Source organism: Schistocerca piceifrons, chromosome 1 (genome assembly GCF_021461385.2).
Source record: "Schistocerca piceifrons isolate TAMUIC-IGC-003096 chromosome 1, iqSchPice1.1, whole genome shotgun sequence".
Classification (NCBI taxonomy): Eukaryota; Metazoa; Arthropoda; class Insecta; order Orthoptera; family Acrididae; genus Schistocerca; species Schistocerca piceifrons.
The window spans coordinates 590,843,416-590,856,268 of NC_060138.1; the positions used below are offsets into that span (position 1 = coordinate 590,843,416).

At 38.4% G+C, this 12,853-nt stretch overlaps 1 protein-coding gene across 16 annotated transcripts in view; it reads right to left on the reverse strand.

Annotated features, from left to right (window-relative positions):
* The window catches only part of LOC124803042 (RNA binding protein fox-1 homolog 3-like), a 454,277-nt gene that overhangs the window by 58,295 nt on the left and 383,129 nt on the right, over positions 1–12,853 (reverse strand). For 8 of the 16 annotated variants that reach the window (XM_047264242.1, XM_047264203.1, XM_047264181.1 and 5 more), the window contains one exon: positions 9,151–9,186. The exons of 3 other annotated variants lie outside the window; for them this stretch is intronic. In XM_047264242.1, coding sequence (XP_047120198.1) covers positions 9,151–9,186 — 36 coding nt within the window. Of the gene's footprint in view, positions 1–1,516; positions 1,538–9,150; positions 9,187–12,853 lie in introns of all 16 variants that reach the window. 5 more of the 16 variants (XM_047264176.1, XM_047264265.1, XM_047264210.1 and 2 more) reach the window with 1 other exon arrangement.

A 12,853-nucleotide genomic window follows, 5' to 3' on the forward strand; every position in this document is an offset into this window, starting at 1 on the left:
GAGACAAACTACCTTAACAGGCTATTAAAGAAATAATAAACAGTGAGCCATATTTTGTATTGATTCCAAAGTGTGTGGCATTTACGCAACAGACTGGATATTAATGGAGAGAAATGATTGCTACTGCTGAAAACAGGGTATCTGTTCAAGGTACTGCAAATTTGTTAAACAGTTTCATACGCAATAATGACAAAAGAAGTTTTGAGATGGATCTGAAATGTTACATTTTTGCAAGTACTTATGTCTCTCAATACTATGACTAAACATGTTTAATACATAAAATACTTCAAGATGAAAGATGAGGTTTCAGGCTAGGGAAAACAGTGTATTGTGATAGCTGCACAAAACAGGTCCCCGTGAACATTGTAGCACATTTATATTATTTCATAATAAGTGCTTTACATTTCAAGTTTCAAAGAACTGTACATTTTGTTACACAAATGTACACTTGCCACAAAATTAGACCGAAATTGGAATTTCACACACACAAACTTTCTGTCAACAGCTAACATGAATAATTTGCCACTTAAAATAATATCTTTCTCAATACAAAAAATTAGTTACTCATACACAATTACTGTTATGCCCATTTCAGTGCTAGATCCCCAAAATTAATTAACTTTTTACTTTAAATAAGAAATGTCATCACAAAAGTTAAGCAGCATTTGTCAGTTTAACTGTGAAGTTGATTTGTGTAATTCCATATGCAGTTTTTATCGTGTTTCAATGCCCAACAATGAAAGGGAACCATTTCCTTTGGGGAGTACAGTTCATACAATAATAAACTCAAAGTATCAAGTTTACAAATTTTGCATCTGTCACTTTTACAACCATTATTTTTGCAGTATGTTCACGTTGGATGGAAATAGGTGTCTTATAAAACTTATTTGCTTTCTTTTTGTTAACTGACATGGAAACAACATACATTTAGGGGGAAAAATGAATGAAAATTGTGTCTACAATTAAACATCTTTCTATGTTACAAACTGTTAACAGTGAAGCAAATAGTAACTAAAGCACTAAGTCTTTTTACCTTCAAAATTATGATAAAATAAGTAATTAAAAATATTTAATCCAGAAAATGTTAATATGAATCTTTTGTAAATGAGAGGCACAGTCTACAGTTAATACAGTCTCATTAGTAGTTATCATATTCAAGAAACATAACCCATCATGCAAGCACCATGACAATGCAAATGACAAACTAAATTCCTATGGTTGCTTAAGGTTTGAATTATTGCTTGTCATTAGTTCTACTACTCCAAACAATTTACTGAAGTTTTTCCAAACACGATAGTTTCTGGAAAAATTATGCGCAAAATTCAAAGTTACAACAGATTAATTTGTTGTTTAACATTTTAACTCAGTCTATGCAAAAATAACTTATAATAAATAACACATTACTTCTTGTATTGCCATGGTATAAATATCATGCACAGGAAGTGTAACTAATGGTGTAATGAAGCAAGCATCTATCTAGCAAGTGTTGTGGTGGGCTCCAGGCCTCGAAACCTACCCTCTGGCCACTGCACGCACACTGGAACAACACAAAAACACAAGCACGCCCTTAGCACAAACACCATAAGGATTAATATTTTTTATGCAGCTGCACCCATGTTAAAAGAGGCAGAAAGGGATCCAACTGAACAATCGTAACATGAAACATATGTGATTAAATACAACACTAGTGTATTATTAAAAATTTTTGTTCATCAATTTTGCCAGGTTGGATTGTTTAAGCCTTTATGCCTCTCTTATACAAATCCAAAGCAAAAAATTACAAAATAGTATGTGCAGCTGGAGTGTATCTAAATAAATAAAAGCTAATGACTACAAGAAAGTATAAAGATGCTTTTAGAAAAGAATACTAGTATACATCAAACATTTACTGTTTACCAAGAAGCATATGATAAAAACTGAATATATGCACTGAACAATAACTATATACCAACAATTCTTGAAATATGATTTCAAAATGTTTCTGCTGTTATCTGTATTTTTCAATTCAATAGCAGAAAGGAAACAGATTTTCACAGAAAATTTTGGCCACTGTCACAACTTTTGCATACTAACTGAAATGCACATTCAATAACTCACATTATCAATTTCCTACCACCCTTCTGTAAATCTCAATCATCAACCTTACAAAAACATCAAAAATTACACACATATTACATGAAATTTTTTACTGCTGGTGGAATATCCGCAATGCTGAGTATCCATAGCAGAGCCTTAGATGCACATTTGCTCTTACAATTTACATGAAGTCACGTTTTGTATCCCCGATTGGGACACAATTGTACGTGTCAATAATGACCAGTTTACATTTTTCATGATTTAGCTCATTGGTGTGTTTTAGCATACTGAAGCCCAAAAAACTTCTGCTGCCAAAATTTTATAACCTGAGAACACTGTTTTAGTTGTATAGTTGACCTGACGTGTATATCAGCATCGAGTTTGATACACCAACAGAAAGCAAAGCCGAGGAAAATAGAGCCACATGATAAAACAAGTAACACAGGTCATAAATTCCATCTTTAGCCATTTATGTACTGCTTTGATAAAGAGAGTACAATTTTTAAATTTGTTTCACTATTACTGTGTTCTAGTGCAGCAAATAATTCATAAACAAAAAATCAATTCTCAACATAAGAAAGTCAGCACAGCTTTCTTTCCCAATTTTATGAACTTGTATTGCCTTGTGCTATGATTATCAGGATACGTTCAGCAAAATTAAAATTCTGAAATGGTTGGTTGGTTGTTTCGGGGAAGGAGACCAGACAGCGAGGTCATCGGTCTCATCAGATTAGGGAAGGACGGGGAAGGAAGTCGGCCGTGCCCTTTGAAAGGAACCATCCCGGCATTTGCCTGGAGCGATTTAGGGAAATCACGGAAAACCTAAATCAGGACGGCCGGAAGCGGGATTGAACCGTCGTCCTCCCAAATGCGAGTCCAGTGTCTAACCACTGCGCCACCTCGCTCGGTAAAATTCTGAGATGTTCCCTGAAGTTCTTAAATGTCAATGTAAGTAATTGTGTGTGTGTGTGTGTGTGTGTGTGTGTGTGTGTGTGTGTTTTTTGTGAAAGGAGGGGAGGGGGCAGAGGGTTTGGGGGTTAACACACGCATTCACAATAAGATAATTTAAAATTAAATAGCTACCATTATATAAATAGCGCTTAAAATTAAATACACCCACTCCAATTGTACATGTGGTTGACTCTGCAAAGAAGCAAGTTGACTCCCCTTTTAATGTGTTATGATGTGCACAAATGCAACTGAAATGTGGGTCAGGCTAAAAACCATCTATGTAAAATGATCTGCAGGTAATACAATGGCGTCTTTTTTAATTATAGAATACAGCCAACAGATACAACTGCATCAAATCATCAGTCAACTTCAATCTCTGGTATAAGCCTTAGCTGATACTAGTGAACCTGTCACAAAAGTTATCAAGATGTCGAAAATTTTGCAATGTGTCATCAAAATCAGGTTCTTTGTTCACAATTCGGGTATAGTTGCAGGAGAAATTAAGTTGGACAATCAGTGTTGTCAAATTATGTTTAAACGTCCAGGTCTACTACAAACAAATCCTGCTTTCTTTAATTCCACAGTGATCTTGCACGAAAGACTTGCATACAGCCATTTCACAAGTCTGAAGTATACAGCCAATATGAAGATAGTTCCTGGTTTACAAATAAAGAAAGATTAAGATCTTTATTGCGAATCATGTCAGTATGGCAAGATGAAGAGAGACTCATTTAATTCCAATTTGGAATCAAGACTGAAAGATCCTGGCAAATTTACTCAGGTAAATTTGAGTGGCTGGATGAAAAAACTCACTCTTCAAGATGCAGATTTGTACACATTTTTCAAGGATGACTGGACTTCATACAGGTTTGCATATTTTCATGAAAGTAAACATGACACTTTCCCCGTGTTTTTGGAGTTTCAGAGACTGATTAAAAGACAAACAGGCAACAAAATCTGAGTTCTGAGAAATGACAAAGGCACGAAACTCATAAATAAGCAATTTGAAGATTATTTCAGGCAAAATGGAATAATACATGAGAAAACACTAACCTGTATACAGAAGCAAAATGGCTGAACTGAGCAAAAAAAAAACAGATCCTTGTTTACCGTACACACACTATGTTGTTGGGTACAGAGTCATTTCATGAACTGTATGCATAGGCAGTAAATTGTACTGCATATATCTTAAATTGTTGACCATGTAAAGCAAGCAATACTGATATCACATTTGAAAAAATGTTTGGAAAACCCCTTTCTTTAAAACACAAGTTTGGTTCAGCAGCGTATCAGTTTAGATCAAAATTTGATAGTAAATCAAAGAAACTGATCACAGTTAGCTACAAGATATGCAACAGCAATTACAGCCTCTATAATCGTGAGTCCAAGAAAATTACTATAGTAACTCGCATATATTCCGCACCCACAATGCGTGTGTGCAACTGCTGGGTGCGAAACAGAAGTCAGAAGACACTAGCACCGGCAGAGGCCACCACTCTTGCACACATGTGCAGCCTCTCCACACTGCACTTTCCGGCCTTGCTCTCAGTAATATGTTGACATTTCACTTATGTTTATCGGACTAGTAGTGTAGCCACTCCATGGCAAGTGTCTTCTTGTACAAGTGTTCTAGATGTAACGAAGTGTTGTGTCTACCATCATTTGTGTGGTCTCATGGCCAGAACACACTGGCAACAAGTAGGCTCGTTGTTTCACACGTTTTGTCGGGGTGTTGCATTTTACCTCTTGTTGTGATAAGGAGTCTGCTTCAAACGTTGGTGTGACAACAGTCTGAAATATTTACAGCCATGAAACAGGCTGTGCTTGCATTGCTCTACCCCCTTTCATCCCCTGGTATGTTTCCCCCTCTGTTCCTACCACCTGATGAGGTGGTGGAAGATTGGGAAGCATATGAACACCACCTACGTCAACATTTCCCAGCTTTCCACATTATAGATGCTGAAATATGTTGTGCACAGTTTTTGTCATGGCTTTCTCCCACCTTGTATCAGGTGTTGCGGCAATAAGTCCTGTTGCAGGAACCTTCCTCATTGTCATTCAACAATTTATCTTCATTGCTTTCATCCTATTACTGCGCCCGCACATGTCGTGGCTTCTACAGTTGGATTCTACCAATGCAAGAAATAGCCCCATCAGTCTTATCATGCCTGGGTCCCAACCCTCCAAGGCCTTAGTTGCAAGTGCCATTCTATCGAATCGAAAGAGTCATATGTGCACGTCATTGTTCACGATGTTGTCATCCGCTCTGCCCTGGATAAGGACTTGCAGCAATGGACCCCCAATCAGAAAACCTCCCCCTCAAAGAGGTTTTGTCCACTGCCCAGTCATATCAGGCCTCATATGTTACTGGTCATCAGCTGGTAGCATGATGCGCCATCATGGCAGTACAGGGTGGCCCAGCTGCATCCACTCTATGTGGGAGAATGACATCATGGCAGTGCAAGCCAGCACATGAACAGCATTCCAATTGCCTCTCCCTGTTGCCATCCTGTGTGTCTTATTACTCCGAACATGATAAATCTTAGTGTCCCCCAGCACTGGGCCATTTGTCACATGCATCCAAACGAAAGCCACATTGCGGTAGTCTAATACTCAACTGCACAGAAAGCACCATCAGACGACATGGATATGGATATGGATATGGATATCTAGGAAATGCCACTGTCAGGGCCGGTTTCCGATCAGGATTACAACAAACTTTTTATTGAGTTTTTGGACTCTGGCGACAGCTGAGCCTGCAGGTAGCTAATGTTGGTGTTCAAACATTTCACCTCACTCTCCTAAGTGCTGTCACCAGTAAACAGGAGCCTAATGGGGTATGGTAAACAGCAAATCCTCTTGCTTGGCAATTTCATGGCTACAATCACCTGTAGGTCAGTCACTCTGCCTGTTACATTTATTTGTACCAACAATGCTAGTTCAGCAAACATTTTTGGGTTTGATGCCATTCAGGTTTTCAGCTTTTCAGTCACGAACTCCATACAGTTGATACGTGCTGGAGTCTCCTATCAATCACTGGAATCTCTGCACTCAGAATTTCAGGATATCTTGTGGAAGGCCTAGTATGTGCTTCGGACTTTCAAGCCCACATAACCTTAAAGTAGTTGGCTCAGCCTAGATTTTTATGCGCTAGGTAAATTCCTATAGCCCTACACTCCTACATCGAGGCAAAGCTGGACTTGCTTGCGTCTTCCAAGGTTGTGGTTTCCATTTCCTCTAGTGAATGAACCACACTCTTTGTAATCATTAGGAAACACACTGGTAAACTGCTCATCATACATTCAGAGTCTAGGGTTGACACATACCCATTGCTACATCCAGATGAGCTGCTCACACAGTTGGAAGCAGGTTGATTCTTCTCAAAACTCGATCTTTGCTAAGCATATCACCAGTTACCCTTGGATGACGAGTCCAAGCGGACAATGGGTCTTAATACATCTTTTGGCCTGTACCAACACGGTTGATGTTTGGGGAGGCAAGCGCCCCATAACTTTTCAACACTATCTGGGACAGGTCACATCCATTATTCCACACTTTTTTCCAACTACCTGAATGATATTGTAACTGGATGAACGACAAATGACCACCTACACAATCTCTAGGCTTTTTTTCAAAAACTCCAGCAGTGGGTATGTGTTGCAGTCTGCAGAAGTCCAAATTTTTTCAGCCGTCTCTTGAGTATCTGGGCCACACCATACTCCTGGTGAGTGTGATCAGGGGCCATTACAGACCTGCCGTGTCCCTCATCATTGCAAGAACTACTCGCTTTTCTGGGTAAAATTAGCACTGGTTCATTCCCAGGTTGTCCACCATTGCAAGCCCTCTCTACCTCCTCCTTCCTTTGTGTGTGTGTGTGTGTGTGGGTTGAGGTTTTCGGGCGCTAAACAGCGTGGTCATCAGGATCTCTGACGTGCAACCAGGCGTTTTCCAGGTTGAAGGTCTGCCTCAGATCAGCACTATAACTAGCTACATTTGATTCTGACGAAACACTGACTTCGACTAAGAAGCCTTGCAGTACAGCATGTAGGCAGGCCACATCCATCAGAATGCAGACGGCTCAGAGAAGCCACTGACAATTGCATCCAAAACTCTCCGACCAGCACACATCCACTACTCTCAGGTCAAGAAGGTGGCTCCGGACATTGTGTATGCATTTTCTTCTATGGCGTCAAATTTCAGCTCCTTATGGGCCACAAGCCATTAGTTTCATTATTTAGTCCATACACCCAGGTCTGTTATATGATGGCCCACAGGTTTTAACTATTGGCCTTGTTTCTCTCCAAATACCACTATGAAATCCATTTTTACCCCATTGGGAGCCATGCCAATGTGGACATTGCATGCGGGCTGCAAGTTGGCCCGGACCTTGGGTTTAATGGAGAGGAGCTTGTGTTTTTTCATTTGGATATCACCTCCCATCAAGTGTTTCTGAGCACTAGCACCTGTGTCACCAAGGCACTTCATCTCACCCCATCCTCTTATCAACTCAGCATCCTGGTCACCCTCCCAATCTGCTTCGCAGCTACTTTGCCTTGTGCCATCGCCTCTCGGTCTGGGACAAGTTCCTCTTCCTCTAAATTGGTGACAACTCCAGGGGGATTATTCCCAAGAGTTTGTGGCCGGAGGTTTTACAGCTGTTACAGCACTGACCAGGAGCTGGAGCATTTAGATGCATGTCCCCACTGTGCTGGTCAATAGGCAGTTCCCAAGACTTTTTTCTCCTTGTGGCCTCCAGCAACCCAGCTCTGGGCCACATGGGGAAGCCAAGCACTTGGTTCACACCAGTAAAACCCAGGTGAAAAAAGTCTGCAGGACCTTTCCTGTGAAGGAGGCATTACAGTTCATTCTCATGGCCTATCGGTTCCCTCAGTCCTGCCAAGCTTCTCTAAGGGTGCTAGCTGGGTATGCTGCTCCTCTTCCTCCATCCTGGATCTCGCTTACCTTCGTATTCCGAAGTACTGAGTTTCCTAACAAGGTTGGCAGTCTGGGTGCATAGTTTAGGCTGGCACCCCTGCTGGTTACCAGTAATCATCACACGTCAGAACAGCAAGCATGTCTAGACACTCCGAGCTAGAGACTGAGAGGTACAGCGCCATTAAAATCACCTCCAAGTCCAACTGAGCTGTATTTTATCTGAAATACTGGGTAGCAGAGTACGAAAACTTGAATGCGGTCTCCCTCTCCCCCCCCCCCTCTCCCCACCCACCCACACACACCCTTTTATCCAGATATGATGACCTCTGCAACAGATAAAACTGAAGTGTACATGACTGTGGCTAACTAAAAATGTCAGCCCTACAACATCATAGCAATAAGAAAGTGTGTAGAGGCATGTGAAAGATTCATTTAATTTCCTCTTTATTTAAATCAACTCCTTCATCAGTTTGATAATACATCTATTTGGGCAAGCACTCTTCACTTGCATCTTCTCCTTTCATTTATCTCTCTGTATGTGTCAGCACAAAAACAGATATCCACATTCACATTTATTGTTTACCACATTCAACAGTTGTCAGTGTATTTACAGTTTTAAAACTGGCTAAATGAAGTTTGTGCATCAACCTCTGTTAAATTTTAATTTGGTCTCCACAATTCCACAATCCCGCAAAACAATAGTATGGTCTATAAATAATGATAACAGCAAGGAACATTTTTTGTGTGTGTGTGTGTGTGTGTGTGTGTGTGTGTGTGTGTGACAGAGAGAGAGAGAGAGAGAGAGAGAGAGAGAGAGAGAGAGAGAGAGAGAGAGAGAGAAGGTGCGTGCGAGCACACGCGTGCCATAAAATGTATCAGCAATGCTTCAGAAAGCCAACTATAAATAAGCCATTACTTTTGGAAAAAAATAGCAACAAAAGTACAGCAAAAAGCTACAATAAAAAAAGTGTAGCAAATCTTACTACAATGAAACCTAAGATAAGAACACTAAACAGTGTGTGCAAGATCTGTTAGCATCATGTCAGCCATAAAGAATGAAACAAAGCAAAATTAAGGCAATGAATAAAAGTCATTAAAATTGGCATAAATGAGATCTGACAAAAGAACAATGCAATATCCCACTGGCAGACAAACCCAACACCAAGAAAGTCAAGTGGGAGCTCTCACCGAGTGTGGGCACCGTCCCATTCCTAGTCAGAAAAACTAAACGAATAAAAAAAAAAAAAGGTGACAAAAGCTATGAATAATGCAATCTATAATGTGAGAAACATTAACATATGCACAAAGGCCAGAAATACATTTATTTAAATACCTCAAACAACATGGAAACTAATGAAATATATATGTAAGCTCTCAATAAGTAGACTAATCACAAAGCAACTTCTGATGAAAGCATTTCACGGTTCCTTATGGAGAAGTACTATTTTAACACTATATTTTCAAAGATACTTAAAACAAAAATGACATTAAATTACACATCTACAGCTAATTATGAAAGAAACATGCAAGTTAATATGTGTACATTTTCTACATAAATATGAAAATACTGATATTGTACTGGCACTATCCCACTGCACTGAAATATCAAGGTTTAAAAGGCTGAACTTTGCAACAGCAGAAAACATTGTGCATTAAGAAGTATTCCAAATATACACCAATCATGTTCATATTTATGGAGGTTTGACGTATTTTTCACTGAATGTAATTAAAAATGGGGTTTAAATGAGAGGGAGTAACTGCATCTACATTCTGTAACAGTATATCCATGCTCCAAAAACCAGAAATTTGGACTTTGACATCAATTTACATCAATCAAATAAACCCAAAATAAGATTTAGTGTTAATTACAAGCAAATAAAAATGAAAAAACTGCCATGCTTTTTATACCCTTGTGCAAAATTATCTACAGATCTACATTGGGCTTCAGATGTCAACTTCATGGATATCAATTAGTGCCCTTCTGCAAGTCTATTAAAATTTTAAGATCAAAGAAAAAAAAATTCACATCTTAACTGAGAATAAATATACAGAAATGTAATGTATTTTATATTAAAAGAACTGCACAATTACTGTTGAATATTAACTTCTCAGTTCATGTAGCACAGCCACAAAAAACAGAGTGCAATACTTAGTTGATGGTCCAGTTTCTATTTTACCATCAGTTCTTCTTTGCTATTAGTTTATATTTCCAGCACTTAATACCACCAAAACCTTATGAAATTTAATAATAAACTAAATCTCTTGGCAACAGTATACAGGACAATAACGTGTACAGTGGGATAGTAAATTCTACTCTGAATGAATGTATTAGGTATTATAATAGTAAACACTGTATTATGAGGTTAGCTATGTTACCACTTTTATGCAGTTTAACCTTCTCCTTCCTTTTCACACTGTGCTTTAATATTAGTCATAAAACCTGAGACGAAGGCACCCATTTTTCATGATTAGCCACCATAAATGACAAAAACTATATGGCCTGGAAAGTACAGCTTGGTGAAGAAACCTAGTGAACACTGTTAGAAAACAACATACACAATTTACAAGAACCAATAGAATTCATGTGCAAATTTTTGGGTGAAACATGAAGTCTATCAGGTTTGAATAATAGATAATATGATTGGAATCTTGAGTGTAATTTAGAACTAACTTATATCTATGACTGCTGTTTCACATCTGAGAAGTGTACAGCAAGACATTGGTTTGTGATTGCCACAAACATTCTCAAAAAGAAAGCCAACTTTTTATTTGGGGGATGCGTGTGATTGAAGATAGTTGATAAATGTATTGTGCCAAGTCTGTGGTTCAGTGTGACTGTAATTTATAGTTCTGAAACTAAAGTTTATTGTACTCTGAGTGAGAAAATACGTAAAGTGAAGAAAAACTGAATATAACAGAAGTAACACTAAGTTTCATCTATTGTATGACAGTACAGAACAGAAAATCGTGGCTGTTCAATATATAACTCTTATCACTTCCCACGACTAAGTCTACCGAGTCTCTATGCTATCTCAGCTGTAGGATTATTGTAGAGGATGTGGAAAAGATACGTGCAAGTAATAATGAAACTTTACACACCATAGATTTTGTATGTATTTACAGATGTGGACTCCAACAGCAGGGTAAAAATTTCTCAGAGCTGACTTTGAGACACATTTTGACCAATTTTATCACATACCATCAAATTTCTTGCTAGGTTACTCTCATAAGTTCACACTATACATCTCTTTTGTGACATTTCATAGACCAAATATTACACAAGGTATGACACCTTTAGTTGCGAGTTTCCTGTCCCCTGAACCAATTTCTTGTGATGGTAATGTTACGTCTAAAACTTCAACTTAAACCTTCAGTAAAATAACAGTGGTGTACTAGAACCCAAATTATGTTGCTGCATTTGTACTATGAGGGAGGAATGCAAAACTTAAATTAAAGAATGAGAAAGAAACTGAATGTACTCAGTAAACTGTTACAAAAGTTACAAAAGCCCATGGCAATTGTTCATCAACAACAATATGTGATAGTAAACATGAAATGGAACAGAAAGAGTTATGGATAGGAGGAAGAATTTTAAATGACACCACTGGCAATGAAATGACAAAACTGGAAATGTCAGACAAAGCTACCAATACAAGAGCAAGAAGAAGGGGGTGGGGGGGGGGGGGGGCAAGGAGAACAATTACAATAGGCCTACAACGGAAACAGAATGTGGAAGTGTGACTGGTCTACCTACCCTGAAGTTGGGTGAAATGGAAGAAGAAGAAGAAACCCATAACAACTTGAAGATGCCAGCTAAATTATATTACGGTAAACTGCAGAGAGACTCAGGGCTTGATATTAATTTAGACCATATTTTAGCAAGAATAAAGGATACTTTTTTTTCTCAGAATGCCAATGGAAGGTGGCAGAGATAAGAAAAATAGAATTCTCAAAAAATTGGTAGAACAATATCTGATTTACACAAAATTCCATTGCTTCCAACTTCTCTGTTATGGCAATTCACAAAAAGAAAATTTCACGTGTACAATATTATTCAAAATCTCCATTCATCTAATGCAACAAACAAACTCTTGTGTTTGTGGTGTGTTGTTTGAGTGTTCTACATAAACGTTTAATAGACACTCGTGGTAATGATGAAGTTTTTGAAGTGAATTACATATTTCTTTTCCAGCTCCTTGATTCCAAAAGTCAGTGATCGGTACCACACTAGATCATTTGAAACATTAAAATTGTTCAGATGCAGTGATATAGAAAAATTGAACTGTGTATTAACCAGGTCATACCGTGTCATTCATTTTGGAATATTAAGCTATTTCATCCCTACAACTTAACAAATAAGCATATCCCAAAGCAATGCAATACTAACATACAAACTCAACCTTGTATTATCGTTTTCTACCTTTTGCAAAAGTTCCTGTCATATGTTTTCTCACTTGGGAAGTGAGAAAGTTTTTGAAAACTGTATTCAGTTGACATGGAAACAGATGCAAAGATGCCTAGCACAAGTACAAAGAAGGAAAACAGTACCTTTCAATAAAATATATCATTAATTTTTGCACCCACATAACAACGCTCTCACCTGTCCTTACAGATAACGTAAGCACTTAGGAACGATGGCAGTTATTAACATACTGGTGACTGTGAGTATGTGTCAAATCCCATGTCCAATGGTTTATGGTTCAATCGCCATTCAATCCAATATTTTTTTCTGTCAATTATCACTTCTTTCACCTCTCGGAATGATGTGTCTATGAGAAATGCCAAGCTGCACAATGGTTTGGGATCTGTGTTAAAACTGTAGGTCCACTTACAGCAGGCTGGTCCATTAGTCCATAGGTCTGAAGAAAGTAAAGGCATGCCACCTCCATTA